The sequence below is a fragment of the Falco punctatus genome, assembly GCF_963210335.1.
Source record: "Falco punctatus genome assembly, chromosome: 3".
Lineage (NCBI taxonomy): Eukaryota > Metazoa > Chordata > Aves > Falconiformes > Falconidae > Falco > Falco punctatus.
This window is the reverse complement of record NC_137582.1, coordinates 104,891,988-104,913,612: the sequence shown is the minus strand read 5'-3', so window position 1 is coordinate 104,913,612 and position 21,625 is coordinate 104,891,988. Positions and strand designations below refer to the sequence as shown.

The window sequence follows — 21,625 nt, the reverse complement described above, 5'->3', positions numbered from 1 at the left end:
TACCTTTGAACTGGCTCGGCCAGAAGCCTGTAGCAGCCGTGCCACGACGCCTCGGGGTCAAGCACAGGATAATCTGCCCGTCCCCGGCCATGCCCTCGGCAGCAACCACGGCAGCGCCGTGCGAGCTCCGTGCTCTGGCGAGGCAGCTCCCCCGCGGCGCGCATGGCGGCTCCCCGGGCCGGCACGCCTCACGGGCCAGCGCTTGGCCGCAGCCTTCCGTAGGCACAGGTGGCCGTCTGGAGTGAAGCAGGGCTGCTTTTTGCCTCGGAGCCTTCAATCCCCACGCGCCATCAAGGGCTCTGGGCAGATGCCACGGGTTTCACTGGGAAGGCGCTGGCTCCGGGCCTGCAGCCACGCTGCCAGGAGTTCAGAGAGGCTCAAAAATAACCTTCCAGGGGCGATGCAATGGCATCACGTCACGTCTCAGCAACTTTGTCCCAGGGGACGGAGTTTATAGAATGGCAGTCTGCAATGCCAGGCCTTTCGAGTCCTGACTGAGCACGCTGTAACGGCAGCCATGTCAGGCCTGGCTGGGAAGACCCCTAAAGGGCCAGACTCCTTCCCCCTGGCTGGAGAAGGCATTAGGATCATGGGGCCGCAGCAGTCCTGCTGCTGCAGAGGGCAGAACCTCGGGCCAAGTACCTCGGTGCCTGCTTACAACACTGCTGCTATTCAGCCCCAGGTCTTGGAAACTGCTACCCTGACACATCCCACTATATTCTGACACCATCGTCAGTTCGTGTATTTAGAGGACTTGGACCCTTCCTTCTGCCTGATGCCACCAGATGTGTGGTCTGGAGCCGAAATCTTTACCGAGCTTCCTTGCCAAGCCAGACTTTCCTTGGCAGGAAAAGAGGGGGAAACCCAGCTGAAGGGGGTTTCCACTTTTCCCGAGCTTCTGCTAACATGAGCAGCTGCCCGGCTGCTTTTCACCCTGCGATCTGGGACAAGTAAAGAAACCACCCTGGCAACAAAGGGAGCACATGAGCTGGAGGGACTTCCCAGCGCCACGGCCCGCCGGCTCACATGACAGTGCGAGGGGAGCACCTCTGCCCTGTTTCAGGAACCGAGACCAGTCACAGCTTCACCTTACCCTGGCTGCTAAAGTTAGAGTGGTTAGGAGCCTGCTCTGGCATCACCGGCCGCCTGACTAGGCATTCCCCTTTCCAACCCCCCCGCGTCAGCTGCTGCATATGACACTGGGGAAACTGAGGGGGAGGAAAAGGAAAAAAGGGGTCACTGGAGCGTCACAGACAAAGAGGAGAAAAGAAGGTCACTAATGGGCTGGTGGAAACATCCTGAAGTAGCCCAAGGCAAGCGGCTTCTCGCAGCGAGCCAGCCATTCCCACCCCTGCAAGGCAGCAGTGCGCTGCTGCGAGGACGAGCAGCGGTTACAGACCGAGGCGGGCTGGGGGAAGGCTTCTCACAGCGCATTTCCACTCACCGTCCTGAAGGCAGACAAGTCACTTGCAAGTGTGTTGTTTCTTTTAAAACCAAAGCTATGTGTCTCCTAGGACATACCTGCAGGACCCTTTGGAGATGGACTCATGCTGCTCATGTTGGATGCTCTGAGCAATCTGATCTAGTTGAAGATGTCCCAGCTCATTACAGGGGGGCTGGACTAGATGACCTTTAAAGGTCCCTTCCAACCCAAACCACTCTATGATTCTACCTTTTTATGTTCCCTGTTGCCTAAAAGCTAGAAAAAGCTTATTGCTACATGCTGACACTGAGCAAGTATCAGCTTCTGGGCCTAGCCATCTTTTCTGGTCATGTCTGCACGCAGAGCCACTAAGGAACCACCATCCCAGAGGTGGGCAGCTTTTGGGTCGCGACAGCTAAATCACACCCAGGCACACTCTGTTTCGGGCTCCTTTCCAAACACAGGCCAGGCGCAGCTGTCCAGCCTGAGCCATCTGGGAAGACAGCAGCACCGCCACTGGGAGAGGCTGTTGGAGAGCCTGGCTTACCTCTCTGAGGTGGGGTCCTGGCAGTTGAGAGGGTACTTCAGCTCGATGACATTGCTGTTCTTCTCCCGCAGCAGCCCCTGCTGCTCGGTGTAGTACTGTACCAGCTCTGCAAGAGTGGCAAACTTCTCACCTCCGTACAGGTCATAGTAATCCCCTGTGTTCTGGATCTTAATGTGCGTCACCTCATCGTTTCTTCTGAGGAAGGAAGGCAAACAAGACTGTGAGCACGAGGGAATGGAAACCCAGCACCGGCCTTCAGAGTCCAGCTGCCTCCTGACCACCACCCACCTCTTCACGCTGCACCACACGCTCCCCGCTCGCTCAGATGCCGCTCATGCTGGCCACCCTTCTACAGCAGGGGAAGGGATGGATGCTCCTTGGCCAAGGTTACGGAGCCAAGAACTGACTTGAGCTCCCACTCTGCTTCCAGGAAACCTCACGCACTGCACAGGAGATGAATAATTCCTCCTCTGCCATCCCTTCGTTTATCCTACACTACTTACCCTCTCAGCTGGATGAGTCCCTGACCTCACTCTGGTTTACAGTAAACAATTTCCTATGCACAAGGGTACTCGCTATCATCTAATTAGTTTTAAAAAAGCAGGGGCAAAAACAAAACAAAACAAAAAAATCACTCAAACCAATATATTGCCTAATATTTGCAAACCCTATAAACTTTACTGAAAGGGTTAATACTTTCTCCTCTCCAGTGGTGCCCTCCAGGCTCAAGGGAATATGGCTGGGTGCCTTTATCAGCTTGTTCCAAGAGCCTCCTCAACTGGCAAAGCCCTGTCTCCTTCCTCAGAGGGCCACACTAACCTCTGAGAGGCAGGTTAATTGCATTTTAAATGCACTTAGCAGCAGCGCCCCTGAGCCGGGGAGACATGGCTGGAAGCCCGATGCTTGATGGACGAGCTGGGTCAGAGAGAGATTCGTAAATCTGGGCAAATTTCTCATTCTTTACCCTGCTGAGTGGCTCCCAGCCTCTCTCAATTTGTTGCCAAAGCAACCGTGACAGCAAGATGCAGGAGACTCAAGGTGGTGCACCAGGTCAGACAGAAAAGCCATTTTGTGGAGTGGGGAATTTGAAAAACTGCAGTGGTCGCTGCACAAGGTTAAATGGAAGGAAGAGCTGGACCATGGCAGGAGCTCTGGGGCTCTCAGCAGTGGTCTCGCCTGTACCTCTGCTACCTTTCTGCAGCAGGGTACGGCCCCACAGCAATGTAATGACAGTCCAGGTATCTGGATGGTACTGGATATCTGGCCCCAGCTCCACACCACCATCTCCTGTTTAGCTTTCCTGGGCCGTAGGTACTGTCTGCCTGAGTCTGGACTCCACCTCTTGATTTCAGGGACAGGTTAAGATCTGGCTCTCAAATACAAGCAATGGCAAAAGGCTCCACCTGCCTTAGGGGATTCTGGCACAGCCCAGCTATGTCAGAGAGATGTGCACACCAGGGTGTGTGCTAGCCTCATTTCACCGTGCTTGTCGCTCCCTAAGATTCCCGGTATCATTCTAAGTCTGCACAGGTTTACAGCAGTGTCATTTTATTTGGATATCTTTGTGCAAATTCCTCTAGTCTAGACAAGTGCTTGGAGCAGCACCAAGGTGACCAAGATCTCCAGCAGAGGGGATCCAGCTGCTTTTCCAGCCAGCCTCACACACGCGAGACTTGGCTCCTCAGGCAAGGTGAGAAATGACCTCCCTGGTACGTCCTCGAGTACTACACTGGCAACTGCAAGGTCTCATGGAAGTCCACCTGGGAGGACCCTGCTGACTTTGCAATAACTCACTCTCCCAAAAAGGCCTAACAGCAGACAACATCAAATTTCACGAGCCTGGGGCTGTGTATCTGCAGGACTGTGGGGTGACTGGCGAAGGGCACTCACACACGGTGACACACTGTCACACACGGTGACCACCGTGACGGGATGGTCACTACCACTACCACCACTACCATCAACTACCACTTGTGTTGCCCTGAGGTGCGGCTACCTTTATGTAACTACTGCCACGGATTTTGCTATTTCCACATCTTTAACAGTCATGTGAGGGGCTTGACACGTGCACAAGCAGATTGAACGCTGACTGTCCAAGAGCCATGCTAGAGTACACAGCAGCAGCAGCTCAGCAACGAGACAAGGCCAAGCTGGAACCTGGCGATGAAATCTGCGTGCTAAAACTTGCAGAGCCCACAGAAACATTAACAGCAGTGTGTTAGCACAGCCACTGAGCCCTTCCTCCAGATCAGCCTTTATTAGAGGCATGATTTATGATGAGATAGCAACCCTCTTAGCCACATTCAAGCTACAGTCACTACGTCATGTGGTTCTCCCTAGAACGCTGCCCTGACAGACGGCCGTATTCCCACTTACTCCATCCCAGTTGCTAAAGAGGACTGTCAACGTAGAACCAACAGTTCCAGTTTGTGCTCACACAGCCCTTCTTGGATGCTTTGTCTGGCACTGAGGTGGTTTCCAGTTGGTGTCAATTCAGCGACAACAACCAACTGAGTGTGAACAGCCAGAGGCAGGATCCGCAGTATTACCATCATCCCACATTAACAGCAGAAGAAAATCAGCAAGAGACTGACAAACAGGTCTGAGATGTGAAAATCTGCATCTGGATCCTGAAGAGTCACACTAGACCTTGACAACAAGGTCTTGGAGGCAGAACCCAACCGTCTGTAACATAGGAAAGCGATGCCCAGGAGCAGCACTCCTGGGTGTTTAGAGACATGTGGTTACTCTGGCACGTATAGCTCTGAGCCGGCCCGCCACGCCAACTCCAGCTGTCCTACGGGCAAAGACTTCAAAAGTTTGGCAATATTTGCATCCAGGGTATGAGCAGAACTCACGAGATGGAAATGAAACCTGGCTGTGAAATTCAGATCCCGGCCAGCACTCTGATGACAATGCCTCTTCTCCCAGAGGAGCTGGCACGTGAAGCGCTTCTGCCATTCACGCCAGCAGCTGGACGAGAAGAGCCTTTGTGCCTCACAGAAGGCAGCAGACAAAACTGTGGTTTTGCCATTTGGCCTGAGGCTCAAAAGCGCCCTTCTTTCCACAGCTCCATCCCCACATCCCCACCCCATTACAGACCTACAAAGGCTCAGTTCACAGACCCACTCTCCACCCCCCAGGCCTTTGAGCACTTCAGGGATGAAAAGCAGAGAGATAATCAGCGTCATTTATCCCATGAGCCCTCAAGGTCATGCTAAACACAAAGGGCATTGATCGATCCCCATTTCCTTCCCATTTTCTTCTCTTAATGCTTGCGTCATCTCTGCAGCTCCAAACCGGGCAGCAGAACTGGACAGCAGAGTAGCAGCATCCATTGAAACCATGTCCTCGACACGCTGGCTGGTGAAATAAAGTACAAAGGAGATGCCCAGAGTACTCAGCTGCCCTGTGCTGGAGGGCATGGCTACTTCTGAATAACACACAGCTCTCATACAGGATGCAGCGCTGTTTAATAGCAGATGTCAGCTTTTTTGGCAGCTTCAGAGTCCAGTCAGAGTTGCCTCCATTCCAAGCTAAGCTTCTTTACACTATCAGCACAACTCCTTAGCTAGTTATCTAGGAGGGTTTCTTGATCCAGAATATTCCCAGTTGTGAATCTGTGTCCATACTGCAGTGACAACCAGTGCAGATTCAGCCTGCTCTTCTTCACAACAGAGCACAGTCAATAAGAAGAGGAAAAAACCAAACAGACCCTTTTTTGTCATTGAAAGCAAAAGAAACACTTTAAATGTCAGAAATACCTTTGCCTGTTGCATCCCCAAAAGTATTTTGTCATGTGCTTTTCCTGCCTGTGTCAGAGAAAGCCTAGGGCTTCACAGTGCGCACATATGAACCCTCTGACAAGCTGCAAAAAGCAACCTAAAAAACCCCCGAAGACTCTCTACAGAAAAACCAAGATGACTCTCCCACAGGGTTTAGAAACTTTGCTGAATGTTTGCTTTCAATTAAATGAGAGCTTGGGCTCTCAGAGAAAACTCACTATCCGCTAATACAACCCGACTGACATTCGCATGCAATGCGGCTCAGACACAGCCAAGTGAACTCTAGACAGGAGGTATGCGTTTTGAGTTCTTCACAGCTGATTCCTAGGAAGATGCAATTCAGCTGACTGCCTGCTCATTTAAGGTGTGAGAAGCTCCAGAAGCTGCACAGGGACCAAGGACATCCAACTGCCCAGCGAACCATTTCCCTATAGGGCATTTATGCTTTTTGCATTCCTGAAGGTGCTTCCTGCTCCAAAGAGACCCAGCCTTTTGCCCTAGGAAGGGATGTGAAGCAAAGACCATTTGCCAACCATCTGCCATCAAAAGGAGGCCCTCAACATACTCCTCTGCCCCGCGAAACTTGCAAATAGCAGCACACGTGCACAAGTCAGCCAAAGGCATCCACCTGCTTGTATTACACCTCCAACTGAATGATTTGCTTCCAAATAAATTTGAGCCACTCCAGGACAAAAGTCCATTATCAGAGGAAAACATGCTTTCTTAAGGGAAGAAGGATCTTGTGGTAAAAGCACTAAGCCACAATTTGACAATGTGATGTTCAGCACCTCCTCAAAGGCTTGCACAGTGACTCCAGCCCACCATTTGTTTCCTAGCTGTACCGTGGACAATGCTTCCCTTAGCTGGCTGGATTACCTTGGAAGAAGCAGAACCAGGCTTATCTCTCACTGAATGTTTCTGAGAGGTAGGCCAGGATTAACAGGGCTTTAATAGGGCTGGTAGGTGCTATGATGATGAGACACAAGGACAACTACTTCAGAGACGAGCTTCTTTAAGCCTTTTCTTCTCCACATCCAACTTTCTTCCCGTCCACAGGCAGCGACTCAACCCACCTAAGACCCCCCCAGTATTGATTTTGTCTTTGTGGAGTACATATTCTATAGGACAAAATCCTCCTTGATTGCATGTCTTAACCTGTACCCAGAGTGTATTTGTACATGCCTTTGGGGAAAAAAAAAAAAAAAAAAAAAAAAAGTCCAGTTACATATAGGAACACTCAGTGGAAGCATTAACAGGGAAACTGGTCTGGAAGACTATGGCTCTAACAAGAGTTTGTTACCCAGAAACACTTTGTACTGTATCCCATGAATGAGGATAAGATCTGTTCCCATAAAACGTGACCCAATTTCCAAATTAACAGGGTCTCTGACAGATGGTTCTTAACTGTCTTGGCATCTGCATTACTGTGGTGGCCACAGGCCAAGCACCACTTCGGCAAACTTTCAACATGCTTCTTCCCTTTGTTCAAGCTATTTACCCAGACCTGGCCAAATCTGTAAGAAGCTGTTCACTTTCTTCAGAAGCAATTCTAAACACTTGGTCTTCTGAAAGCATGCTCTGGCAGATCCCAGCAAGCACTGAAGGCTGGAAACACGGGGCACTGTCTGTGTGGCCGCCCGTATTTCTTCCCCAACAGCTCTCACTTTCAAAGGGAGGTCTATTTTGTTTAGAATCACAATTAAAAATTGGGAGACTCAGTATCAAAAGCAAACCCAGTACCAGGTCCTTCTAGGAAGCGAGCTGTGACATAGCACACAATAAAGGCAAGGAAGCTTTTCTAACAGCCCTTCACCAGAACTGCGACATGCAAATAAACTCTACTTGCATCCTCCAAAAACCCCCCGACTAGCTCTGCTCCCACCACACAGAACGGCTTCCACAGCTGCCCGGCAAGCCCAGCTCCAGCCCCCGCCAGGCTCAGAAGCTGTGACATCCCTCCAAACAGCCCCATTCAGCGCAGGTTTTGCACGCCACTCTGAAGAAAGCATGAAGTGCCAGAGTGCTGCCATTGCCTTGGGCAAACACTGGCACTCCCAGCCTGCAGGAGCAATCCCTGCAACAAGGAGTATCACCCACATTAAGTGACCCACTGATACAGATCTCTTACTGTCTGGGTTGAGGCAACAGTGAAATACCTCCGGAGAGCAGCGCTGCAGCAACTGCATGGAACGAAACAGGACAGCTCACGTACAGACGCAGCGGATATTACTACAGCCTTACTCAAAATGACTCTCCATCATCATTACAGTTCTGCTGAAGTTGCCAGACCACTTTCCTCCCTGTTGATGTGCTCCATGTATTTGCCAAAGCGCCCAAAGAAGAAGATGAGCCAATAAATTCCAACTCAGTACCCAGTACTGACGTAGCACCAGCACACCAGAGACCTCTCAGGAACACAGCCCTCTGGGCACCGGACCGCGGCCAGTGGGTCCGATCCCTGGGGTGGAACAACTGCTTGAGCTTCTCTTCGGAGACATCCCAGGAAGGAGCATGTTTAAGAGGAAGGGCTGACGAAGGGAGCCACTTCTGGCCGATTACAAGCTGCCAGTAGTTTGGACTCGGAGCTGAGGATTTTTTGAAGAATTTTCTTCTATAATTATCAGACCAGGACAAACATCACCCGTTAATTAACTGTATCACATCCCCTCCATGTGGCTTGCCTCTTTCTCTTAAGAGCTGAAAACAAAGCCCTGCGAAGACTAGTTGGCAATGGCAAAGGCTAAAAGAGTAACACAGAGGTAAAGAAAGAAAGAGAGGGAAAGCAGCCACAGAGTTTCATGGAAATCTTCTCATAATTCTGCAGAATTATTTCCTAGCCTCTCTTCAGGGACACATATCTGGATACACACCAGCACATGGTCACTTGGTGTGTGGTCTGGTCAGCCAAAACACCATCGCCTGCTTTCCTTTCAGCCCACATCCTCTCTGTAATTAAAACGAGCTGCATTTCCCCTCACTGGCTTTCAAAAACCCTTGAAGAAGCTAAAGAGGGGTTGAAAGAAGGAGGAATTGCTTTCCTAAAGGTACTTTCTCCTACTGACACCTCTATTTTAGGTAGTTTTTTAAAAGATACCAGTATTGTTTCCTTTGAAAACCTTTTATTTCTCAGGAAGCAAAACCATGTATCGATATGTCCAGTTCCGAGATAAAAAAACCCACACAAACAACAACAAAAAAACCAAACAAAAAACTCTGTCAGGATACAATTCTAGGTGAGAATAACACATTTGTTATTTGCGTGTGTGTAATGTAACAGGGAAAGGGGAAAACCATAGCGGGAAGACGGCCACCCAAGTTTTCAGCTCTCACAGCGCATAAAGCTACTCATTCTATACTTTGTTGGGTGTTGCAGCTCTTAATTCCCAAGAACATTTAAGCACGTGTTTTGGAGCCATCAGCAGTGGGCAAAAAGCGTATCGCTCAGATGAAGTATGAGCAAAACTGGTCTACCTAACCAGGGACTATGTCCAAGCAAGTTTTCTGTACCTGAGACTACAGGGCAACCCCTGCCTCAAAACATGGAATAGAGATGGGATGAGCCAGGAAAGAGCAAGGACTTGCAGGTAGAAGTAGTCAGTGAAAGAATTCTTTCCTTATCTTTGATTTGTGATGCCCCAAAGCTCACCACATTGCCTCTAAGCTTGTGTGTCTTATTTAATGTGCTTTCCTGGAAACATGGTATGTGTCACAGTATTGGTTTACTCAGAACTGTGAGAGCTGGTCAGACTTTCCACTGAGGTACAATCTGTCAGTGGGTTGTGGTGATGCTGTTCAATATTCAATATTAAGGCATGCTGTATTGCTCTGCTCTTAACTTGCCTCTCATTACGGCAAGGCACTGTTCATGCATTAGGGCATTAATTGGCTCTATCTTATGGCCAAACTAATACTGTTATTAAATATTTACAGCAACACAAAGGTCTCCCTGCAGTAGGAATTGGTCCAACCCCCCTCCAATAAGCTGATGCTCCCCTTTCCTCCCTCCTCTCTGCTTTCTGTCACAGAGAAAGCAGAAAGGGGTGAAGAAATAGTAGCAATAATAGAACTGCTCTGATACTCCATGGGCAGCCCCATAGCTGTCCCACGGGAGACCAAGATTTTATCCGTCTCAACACGTGCCACAGCTGGAAAAGGGGAGGCAGTGGATCAGCAGAGGTGGAAGACGACAAACCACAACAGCAGAAACACACATGGCCTTTGGCTGAGGCACAGGGACAGAGCTCAGGGAAGAAAACTATGCAGACTTGTGGACTGACTCCACAGCACAAGGCACGAGTGCAGTAATGCAGGTGTGGGAACTCACCCTCTTGGCAAAGCCGTTTACCTTGCTATTTCGGGGTAATTATGCTGCTTGCTGGGTATCTTTCCACATCAGGACACTGTTGCACAGCCATAACCTGCATCTGCTTGCACACCGCCTGGCTAAGCAGGTGCTGTCAGTACTTCACTTTACAATCAGACACCTCTCTGACTCACAAAATGACACAAAAAGAGACGCGAAGCTCACATGAAGATAACCCCCCGTTTTACACGTATTCCCTTGCTGTCATGGCTTGCTCAAGGCAGCTTTCTGTGGCTGGGTTTATTTTCCATTTTAATTAGAAGCACTTCCTGCCTCTCTCATTACCTCATAGCCACTCCTGATTGTGAGATTACTGGGGAGCTAGCGAAGCCAGATCCAAACGCTCCCTACCCAGCCTATGCACGAGAAAAGCTGGACTTCTTCCCTTCTGCTGTGTTGCGCCGTAGCAGGAGAAGCTGTGGTCGGTCAAAGCCACCCTAGAGGCAAAGGGCCAGACTGCTGGGATGCATTCCCCAACACAAAAGGAAGCATTTGAAAAAATAAGGCAGCTGCAAACCCTCCCTCTTGCCAAGCAAAGAAATGACTGCACCTGGCAGAGAGGGCAGAGAGGAGTGCTGTTCAAGTCTGCGGACAATTGCAAGGGGGGAAGAAATAAGACCAAGAAGCCTTTCATCTGAGCAGTTAAGGCAACAAGGAGAGGGTGATGTCTCAGCGGAGCCAGGCAGGCACTGCCACGCTGCCAGCTGCGGGGCAGAGGTGCACATGGAGGGACCGAGGCTCAGACTCTGCTGGTACTCCTCACGTCCTGCTGGATGTCACTGCCCTGACAGGTGGAAATGTTCTGTCAAATCTGTTGTTTGCACAAAGTTTCTCTAAACATAGTGTTGGTCAAAGGATTTATAAACTCACTGGAGTTTCCTAAACAAGATGAGGGCTGTTTAAGTTAAACAGAAGCCACCACAAGAAAAGAAGTCTGCGTTGCAAGCGCCTGGAGAAACCTTTGCTGAGCTACTTCCCTGCAAGGCACCAGCTGGATGGCACCTTGAGCCCACAACTTGCTTCTTTTATTTCAGGGGCTCACTGGGTCAATGTTACTCTTTGCCTCCTCCCTTTCATTCATCTTCAAAAAGTTCTACCCAGTGCCTCTGCTCCACTGCATTGTACGGGGCTACAGTCACAAAGACCACTGGCAAAACCGCAGCCTTCCTTTCTGCAGTTGCCTTGGCCCCAAAGAACACAAGAGCACTTTACAGGTGATGCACATGACTGTGTCTGGTGACATGGGCACTGTGAGGCTGGTCAGTGAGCTCAGCCTCTTACGGAGGCGTGCCTGGGATCCCTGACAGACACAGAACACAAGTCTCTCCCAAAGGCAACTATATTAAGTTCCTTTAAAACTCGACTGAGATAATAGAATCACAGAACCATTTGGACTGGAAAAGACCTTCAAGATCATCAAGTCCAACCATTAACCCAGCACTGCCAAGCCCACCACTGAACCATGTCCTCAAGCACTGCATCCACATGTTTTTAAACACCTCCAGGGACGTTGATGCCACCGCCTCCCCGGGCAGCCTGTTCCAATGCTTGGCCACCCTTTCAGTGAAGAATTTTTTCCTAATCCCCAATCTAAACCTGCCCCGGTGCAATTTGAGGCCGTTTCCTCTTGTCCTACCACTTGCTATCTGGGAGGAGAGACCAGCCTCACCTCACTACACCCTCCTGTCAGGCAGTTGCGGAGAGCGAGAAGGTCCCCCCGAGCCCCCTCCTCTCTGCACTGAACACCCCCAGTTCCCTCAGCCACTCCACATAAATTCCTGCTGGGCTTGAACATACTCCCCCAGAAAATAAGCAGGCTTGTTGTTACCTTCCCTCCTCTGGCAACAGTGGCTCTGGAAAAACACGCCACAAGCACAGAGCCAGCCCTGGCTGCGCAGGGGCACGTGCAACCCACAGGGATGAACAAACCCAGAGTAGGGGGGTGGGAAGCGGTGTGTGCCTTTTGGCACAGCTCCTGCAGCGATGGGGGGCAGTTTACTTTGGGTGGTACCACAGAGGGGTCATCTCTCCCCTTGCCCATCCATCAGTCAGAGCAGGGTGTGCTGGACAGCTTGAGACAGCGCCTTCCTCCTCCACAACCAGCGGGCTGCTGTCGGCTTACCTGACAGAGAGAGTGAAATCTCCTGGGTTGCTCTTACTGGGTCGAGCCAGAAAGCTGCCATGGACACCTCTGGTCAGGAGCAGCTTCTCTGCCTCAATTCCGCTGATGTTGGGATGAAACCACCTGCAAAGTGCAAACATGACATTTGAAATGGCAGTTAGCCTGGGCTTGCCCTGGCTGCCTTCCCTGCTGCGCGGGGGCAGATCCCACCTTCCTACCTGCAAGGCAGGTACAGAGCCCCAGTCCTGCCCACCCTCCTCCCCACCACCTCATGGGGCTCAGCTTCCACTCAGAAAACCCCTCCCTTCAGATGTCACCGTGGAGAAAGTCTTCTCAGACATTTCTCAAGAGAGGTCTCTTCCCAAAGGACTTTGTCCTCCTGTCCCTCAGATCAGGCAAAAGCAAGAGCCCCACACGCTTTCTGTGGCATGGGCAGGAGATTCCCTCTCAGGAGGAAACCACTGGCTGAGAAAACAGTTTTGACTTTTCTGGGTCCGGGTCTGATCCTGGCCAGCTGCTTCCCACCCTGCCAGGCTCATGCCATGTTGCTGGCAGATGAACTGGGCCCAAGAAAAGACCTGCATCCCTGAGGGTGCTTAAAAAAATGCCTGAAGGGTTTCCTGGCATGTGTCACAACAGGAAAAAAGAAAAAAACAGAAAAAGCTCTAATATCAAGGACCCTAAAGCTCTTGTTCTCCTCAGGGAGAACACAAGCCTCAGGACTTTGGTCTCTCCCATTTCAAGTTTGTTAGGAAGAGGGGATGCTCAGAGCTGGAGAGCAGGTGGCTTTGCTTTGATGCTTTGCGCAGGAAGGAAAGGCGCGCTCTGGTCTGCAACACGCTGCAGCAGCAACAAGCCCGAGTGCTGCCAAAGGATTTCTCAAGCACTGGTGCAAACGCAAGGGCAAGAGCATGTTCCCAGGTCTCCCTCTCTGCCCTGCCCACCGAAGATAACAAGTCTGCTCCAGCCTCAGCTAAAGCAGCTTTGACTCTTCCACTTCAGGTGAAGCAGCCGCTTTTAAACTCGTAATTAGTCATAGCCCAAGCTGTGGTGCTGCAGCCACCTTTCCCAAGAGCAGAGAGGAAAACGACCCCAGCTGCACAACTGCTGGGTCAAAAGCAAAGTTCTCTGCAGGGGACCGGCGCGCAGCCAGGGGAGCAGCAGCAAAGGGAACGCTGCTGGAAAGCAACAGCGCGGTCGGTGCGCACGGGCAGCAGGGCATCATCGAAAAGGGACAGGCAGACAGCTCACCCTAAGGGGAAAAACGTTTCATCATATCATGAGCCACTTTATCACAATCCTTGTATTTTAAGTGTCACCCTACTGACCTCATTTCTGATGCTATCAGTCTTGATCAAGTTTTCTTGATGGAACTGCAAGACTCGGTGTTTCCCCAGGCTTTAATGCCTACTAAATATGCATACTAGACCAATGATTCCCCATGTGGTACCAGCTTTACGGTTCGATCTTTCAGAAGCTGCTGAAAATCCACTTTCTAAATGCCAGGCTATTTTGAGAAATCTCACAAGTCACACAAAGAGCACCCCAAACAGAGTCACTCCATTCTGAAAGTATTGCTCAGTTTTAGAGCGTGCCAGGAGACATTTCTGCATGGGACTGCTGTAATATTTTTCGTGAGCAAAGAGGAGGACACGAGCCACAACTAACACTGTATGACAACAAAGCCAGCTTACTGAGGGTTTCTGGCCAGCACCAACTGCAAGAGAAGAAGCTGCACACTCAAAACTCCCTTCAGAGTAAAAGGGCGACGCTGTAAGGGTTCCTGCATAGGCAGACACAACCGCTGCACCGCTCTGAACCAAACGGCCCAGAACTGCAAAGCTTAGTTTTACCAGCAAAGTGAAATGTGGGTTCTCAAGAGGAGCATATCTGGAAACATTTAGTAAGCTAATTTCTTGTATACAGCTGACTGTGGATCAGATTAGCCAACACACTGTCCCCCACAAAGGGTTTGCGAGTTTATCTCGATTTCTGCAGAGAAATGTGTAACCCAGCATCTCGCTGAGTGCCTGTGTTAGGAAATACACCCAAAGACTAAACCTACAACCATAAGCACAGGCACACTCATTAGAATGTGTTTGTCCCCGAAATACACATAGAAAAAGTCAAGAAATGTCACCATCTCCTCCACAATTTGGGATTTCCTCCCTCCCACCGCAAGCTAAACAGTTTTGATTAAAGATCCTTGAATTCTGGAGGAGGAGAGGTCTGTTAGGGAAGGGCCATGGAAACAGATGGTAAACAGGAATCCCAGCATTTCCAAGCCTTATATTCCTGACATCCCAAGAGTGACACGCTTTCATAAATCCACTGTCCGCTGGGCCAGCACTTAACCGTGCCGCAAAACTGCTACTGGCACAGCAATGAATGCCTCTAATGGAGCTTAATGGAGCTCAGGGACAACGCAAAGCTGCCAAAGGCCACACATAACGTTTCCACTGAATGCCTAATGGCAATAAAACCAGCACAATATTGCTAGCCAGAATGCAGTAGGAAATACCTAAGGAAACATCTCTGGTAGAAGTGGGATGAGAGCTCCTGCAGGCACGTACCCCTGGCTGTGAGCACACAGCAGTTCTGAGTATCTCAGTCAGTGTAACAGCAGCACCTGCCCAGGGGTGTGCACCCCTCAAAGGCTGCCCTGACACCTCCCCTCATCCCCCTGTCACTCAAGGCTCCCCCATAAATACTTGCTGTCCTGGGATGTGGTACCTCAGCCAGAGCCAGACCTGTGTGATGCTGAGAACTTTGTGTAGGCTGTCAGCGTCAGGGAGAGGGCAGAGGTGCTGGGGCTGTAAATCTTCCAGCATCTGAGACACTTTGCTCCCACAAGGAAGGTGGCAACAGAAACAAAAGGACCTTATGTCCAACATCCCTCCAAGTGGAAGGATGAGTGCTTTGGAAGGGAGGACCACAACCCCTCTTCCTTTTCCACTGCAACAGCTGTTGACCACAGCTACAAAATCAGTTTGCATCAGCCCCTTTTCAGCATCCTTTTTCTCGGTGAAATACTGAGAGGGAATAGCAGAGGCCACTTACTCTGCAAACACTCAGCAGTAGGAGAGCACTGTAAAACAAGACAGGGAAGGAGTACACTGGGGGCGAATCTGGGGCTCTGTCAACTTTGATGTTGTCTCTGTGTCACTAAAGAGAAAACTAAATGCTAAACGCCCTCTCCCTTAATGACTCCCGCTGCTTGGACAGGAACCAATTCATACATGCATACACGGACAGATTGTTATTTAGCTTGGAAGAAGCACAAACAATGAGCTGAGGAGAAAACCTTTGCAGCCCCCATGAACAGAAGAGTGAGGAAAGGCTATTTCCCAATTCAGCATTGAAAAAAAGATAAGAATGAAAAAAAAGGGGAAAAGCCCTCTTCAAGCATAGGCACCTCTCCCATGGATTTCCAGAACAAAGCAAACCTCCTCGCACAGCTCATCTTTGGAGGGCCGCATGTGGACGGGAGCGTATTGCTTGGCACTACTGCACACAGTCCGCCTTCTTGAGCCAGGGAAGACGCTACAGGCCTGTCGCAGGGTATTCTCAAATTCAAGGTAGTCTCCATTTGGGAATTCTGGTCCCGAAACTGAGCACTTGCTCCCCAGAGGCTTTTCTGCCTGGACTACATAAGAATTTGCAAAATCCAGGAGGTTTGTTGCAGCGCACATCCTCAACCCCTTGGGCAACTCAGAGAGGTCCAAATAACTCAGCCCCCACCCCTCCCACTCGCAGGCGATTCTGGCACACCTACTTCCACATCCCAGCTCGCTCCCTGTTCCTGTAACAGTAGAATAAAAACCAATAGCAAAACCAGCCAAAACTGAACTTAAGGATCTTTGGTTCATGGGGGTTGCCCCATCCTACTCGTGTACACCAAAAGCCTTCTCTAAAGCTCTCTGCTTTTTCATCCTGTGGGTGAAGGCACAAGTGCCACGGCCACCGCAGAGCCCAAGGTGCTTTTGTCAATACAGCTTGTTTTTCCCCTGGCCTGCAGCAAGCCGTACGTGCAGAAGGCATCTTTAGAGCTGTTTTTCACAATGTTTTTTACTGGAGTACATTTGTTGGTAAGCAAAACCAACCCACAACAGAGCAGACGAGAAGAAAGCACCAGCCCACACATCTCTCACTAAATGGTAACACTAAAATGTGCAAAGAGCCTTCGACAGCCCCACCGCCTGCAAGCTGCAGCCATGCATCAGAGGAGCAAGCACCACTCACTCACAGGGGAGCCCTGGGCTTTGGGTCACATCTTCTGGACTCACAGATTGTTTACAGGAAGATCTGCAATGTTTTGTGAAAGAAAGCAAAGGAAGAGAACCCAAACTAGATCCCCAGCAGACCCAAACTAGATCTCCAGCACAGCGGGGGAGAAAACGTGCATTGTTACTATACCGTCACTGTTTTGATGTCAGCAAACTGCATTATTGTGCAGTAGGTCATTCAAGTCACCGCTCGATTTTTAGTGTTATTGCAGAACTGAGTCAATCCTAAAGAACTGCTTCAAGTAAGAGTGGGGATCTAGCAACTCTTCAACTCTACCGCTACAACCAAACATACAGTCTACTTTGGGCAATACTCCTTCCCTGAAGAGAAATGCATTTCCCTTCCATCGTTCAATCCAGCTAAAATCAAACTTAAATTAAAAAAGCCACCCATAAGTGCCTTTCAGGAACCAAAGCTACAGAAAGAAATTTATTAAAATAAAGAGAGAAAAGGGAGGGACTTGCATGTAGTGTTATCCCCAGCACATGCTAACAGAAAGACAGTGTTTGGGCTGCCGGGAGGGACCCTGCAGAGCGGGAGGGGGCTCTGTGTCGGGCTGGGGCCAGGCTGGCCAGTGCACCAGAGAACGTTCATGCTTCTGCATGTTCAGAAGCAGAAAGGTCCAGCAGCCATGAGGCCACCAGAAAGCCTGCCGTGAGAAACCCAGCACGGCTGAGGGTGCCGCGGGGTGGCAGTCGCTGACGTGGCATGCCCTCAACACCACCTTCCTTGCGGGGAGCCCCTCAGAACACCAGCCCCAGCTCTGAACTCCTCCAGCAGCACCAGCTCTTCGCCAGCTCCGGCAGCCTGCAGCTGGCCCGCGTCCAGCAGCTCCCACCGCCCGAAAGCCTCGTGCGTGCTGATGGATGGACCGCTCGAGCGCCCCAGCCAGCATGGGCAGATCTGGGTGCGGGGCTGACAGAGGCAGATCAGCTTCGCCGGCTGAGATTTACCCACTTACACAAAAGGGCAAACCTTAGGTAGATGCCAGCTGTCCCTCGCCTGTGCTCTGCAAAAAACTCTGACCGATGCAATGGCTACAGGCCCTTCCTGAGACCCTGTGGGTACGAAGATAGCGACGGTGGTGACACAGCCCCCCAGGCCCAGGGAAATCAGATACAGGGACCTCTGGCTTCAAGCAGGCCCCTGGGTGGGAGCAACGTTCCAACAGAAGCTCTGGAAAAGCAAACCTTTCTCCGTGTTAAAAGTTATCAAACAATTTCTCTTTAATTACTAAAGAGTCATCGTTTCCATACAGTATTACTCATTTCCTCTGTAACATGAGCAGGAATGCTTTCTTCTGCTGGAATGCATCCTTGTGCCCCTGTCTTGGGATAAAACAGAACAAATAGTTGAGCAACACCGTTACACCCTCAGAAATCTATAAAACAAGGCACTTTTAAAAGCCTAGCTGGGAATGCCAGTGTTCTAAGCAGCTCCAGCAAACGTCCCATAGATAAAAAGCATCATACCTGAAACGATACTTCTGAAATGATTCAGAGGCCACTGAATGCGGCATTGGGGAAGCAGGGTGCCAGCACCCAGACCCACCAGCAGATGAACTCTTGAAAATGACTGTCTGAGGTATAACAGAGGGATACAGGTCCCAGCTAATGCTTACAGGGCTAACCTATGGGTAAACAATGAAGATCCTAAGTGAGGCCCCAAAGGAGATGGAAGCACGTTACTCCAGATGAGCACTTTTCCTTTTTCCCTTCTCTCATACAGCTCATGGAAGGCACAAAGCGCATCTCATGCAGAAGAGAAAGCTGCCAAGGAACACGCTGGCTGCTGAGACTCACAGACCAGCAGACCCAGGATGGTTACCCCAGGACACTGCCCAAATGAAAGCCAGAGCCACCCCCAAAGACCTGAAAGCAGCTGCCACAGGACTTGGAAACCGCGTGTGCCCAGGGCTTCACCGCACTTATTCCTGGGCACCCCGGAGAAGCCACCCCCAGGCACACAGCTACTGCAGCTCCCGTACTGCCCGCATCTGAAAGCTGATTTAGTCCAACGCCAGCAAGAGAATTTGGAGCATTTGTAAGGGTAAATTATTATTTTTTTTAAGCTTAGAGAGGATCAAAGCAAATGTGGCTCAAGAGACAACGCCTACGCACTTTGTGTGTGGTTAGCACTGTTTGGTTCAACACAAACTCCAACCCAGCAAGCTGAGGTGGTTCAAGAAACTGGAAAACACAGAGGAGGGGACCAACGACCACCAGACTTCCCTTCTGCTACACTGCAGCCTCCCAGCACTAGCCAGGAGCAAGGGTCAGCACTCACAGCAGAGGCTGTCGATACAGGGCACAGGGACCCCCAGGTTCCCCAGCCAGAGCCCCCTTGCCTCCCACCGCAGTGAAGGAAGGGCAGGATGTGAACCCTGCCCTTGGAAGCCACCAGGCAAATAAACAACTGAAGCTTCTTCCAGCAGAGAAATGAGGAGGCTGACCTGTGACAGCAGGCGTAAATTGGGGCAATGCAGCGTTTGCAAGACTTCAGTTTCCTATTCACCAAATGGGAAGAAGTCTTCGGAGCTGCTTAAAGGACCCAGACGCTTACCCATTTAAAGAGAATATAAAGATCCATCAGTTTGTTCTTGTGCTTGCACACAGCAGAAACACTCCTTTCAGCGCTGAACAGCAAAGGACACACACCAGCTGAGCTCCCACAGCATAGCTGAAGCAGAAGCGAGGCCGAGACAGCCACAGAAGCAATTCCCTCTCTGTAAGGCTATCAAATCCATAGAATGGAACCGACAGAATCATAGAATAGAATCATCAAATCATTTAGGTTGGAAAAGACCTCTGAGATCATTGAAGCCAACCATAAACCCAACACTGCCAAGTCCACCACTAAACCAGGTCCCTATGTGCCACAAGCTTCTGGGTGGCGCGAACACTGCTGTCCTGTCCCTGCGAGAGACCTCTGCTACGGAGGAGGAGGAGCACCCATGCATCAGGCTCCTGGCTTGGAGAACAGAGGAGCCTCAAAAGGGAGGCAGGCTTATACTGGGACTGCGACCCTGCTGCCTCTGGGAACAGCAAGGCGCCACAGCACAGTTTGCTCTCTGCAGCCGGCCTGTGGCCGGGGAATACCATGGCCACGCTCTCAGCCAGGTTGCTCTGGCCTCCCAGCTGCCTGGCCACTTGGCCACCCCGGTTATGGGAGGAGACCCAGAGCCAACTAATATTTAGACCCACTTGTCAAGAGTGCTATCTGCTGAAGGGACTGCTATGCGTCACGCTCAGTGGTTTCCAAGAGGAATGAAAAAGGCATCCCTCACTTGAATGTTTGGAGTTTTCTGCAGATACGGTTTGGGATCGGCAGCAGCTACAGCATCGCAGCGATCCAAAGGGCAGCGGGAACTTGCTTGTGTGAGCGGGGTGCTCCCCACAGACCGCCTGGGGTGAAGCTGACAAGGAAGCCTGTACTGTGAGACACCAGCAGCAGACCACATGCTGCCAGCAGCTCTTCAGCTTTATAAACCCCTCAGGCTGCAAAAGGAAGAGTAAACCTCCTAGAAACCACTCAGGACCCCATGTAAAACAGAAAGCATCCAGAGTGTCAGTAGTGCTAACTTCAAGCATCGAACAATGTGGTTAGATTTGGAGTGTAGGGTTTGACATAGAAAACAGTAAAAGCACGGCTGTATTCTCCTCATTAGAAGACACTCGGGGTCACTCTATCCAAGCTTTTCTCTGGATTCACCAGGGCTTAAGGTTTGCTCTGCTCAGTACTGTTCTGATACTTGCTGCATACAAGTGGCGACTCCGAGAAAGGTGCTTCATTTGCAGCAGGACCAGCAACAGTGCACCACATGGTGATGCCGACACAGACCTGCCTGTGGGACGTCACTAAGCAAAGATGCTAAAACTTTGACTGTCAGCAAAAATCCACAGCAAAGTGCTTGCATAGCATGGCATGGCACTTCCCAGGCCATCGGGGGTGGGGGGGCAATGACAGATTTTCCTAAAAAGATGGAAATAAGCAATTCCATGTTAGCTGAGGGAGAGGTCATACTTGTCCTGCGACATTAAGGCTTTATTTAGCATACTGTGCATTTACTGTTCAGCAAGGCTGCTGTTGGTTTGAAGATGTTTCCATGCTGGATTATTAGCATTCACACCTTCACTGAAAGCTGCTCTACACAGACATGGCTGCGTATAAAGCACTTCTCAAACCTGATGGAGCTGCAGCCGCCTCCTTTGTTGGTTCTAGTCTGGTTCAATTCAAATCCCATCAGAAGACTCATTATACCAAGCACAGCCTCAAGGGAGTGTATTAAATAAATATACCCTGCACATCTATGCAGTTCTACCTACAGGTAAATATTTTCATTTTCCAGAAGCAATTAGCATCACAACAGCTAACCATGCCAGTGCACGTCATCTAATATCCCCCAAGACTTTCGTAAATAACTTCAAAACAAACTAACAAAAAATCCTTACTACATTTCTAAGTCAGCATACCCGTTTCCACAGCAGGTACAGGAGTCTGCATTGCATTCTCTGGGGTGCAACAGTCACTTCTATGGAAACTGGCTTGCTTCCCCAAATATTTTACACAGCATTTTCCTAATGGATCTCACACTACGGTGAGAATAGTTAACGACTTTCTCTGAGAAGGTACATGTCTTACTTTCACCAAATTCCAGTAGAATCTAGATGTCTAACGTCCTCTGGCTCATTTAAAGCGCCCAACTTTTGCACAAACCAAATTCTCACCACCAGCACAAACAGCCAACTCAAAGCAAACAAGGTGCTCATGCAGAAGGTCTGGCCTCTCTCCACTGCCATTTACTCCAACGCTTAAGGAACAGCACAAGCAACAGCAAGTAGCAGATGGACTGGTTACTGAGGCCCTGAACCTGCACAGAGGTTGGCGAGATTGCTCCCAACAAGCAGATTTGGAGTTTCCAGCCAGTTCTCAAATTGCCTTAGAAAGAAGATGATGCTCCAGCCTTCCCCAGCCTCCCCGATCACCCCACAGGCCGGGCAGAGGCCTCCAAGCCACTCCATACCCCTCTGCCGACAGGGCTGGACACCCAAAAACTCCAGTGATAAATCTGGGACAGACAGGCACAGAAGCTTGGGTC

The 21,625-nt window shown here is 50.3% G+C and overlaps 1 protein-coding gene across 4 annotated transcripts in view; it reads right to left on the bottom strand.

Moving 5' to 3' along the window:
- Positions 1-21,625, bottom strand: part of LOC308060852 (tyrosine-protein phosphatase non-receptor type 11-like) — a 58,092-nt gene that overhangs the window by 10,585 nt on the left and 25,882 nt on the right. For all 4 annotated transcript variants that reach the window (XM_080380053.1, XM_080380052.1, XM_080380055.1 and 1 more), the window contains 2 exons: positions 12,241-12,363; positions 1,971-2,165 (listed from right to left, as the gene is read on the bottom strand). In XM_080380053.1, coding sequence (XP_080236179.1) covers positions 1,971-2,165; positions 12,241-12,363 — 318 coding nt within the window. The remainder of the gene's footprint in view (positions 1-1,970; positions 2,166-12,240; positions 12,364-21,625) is intronic.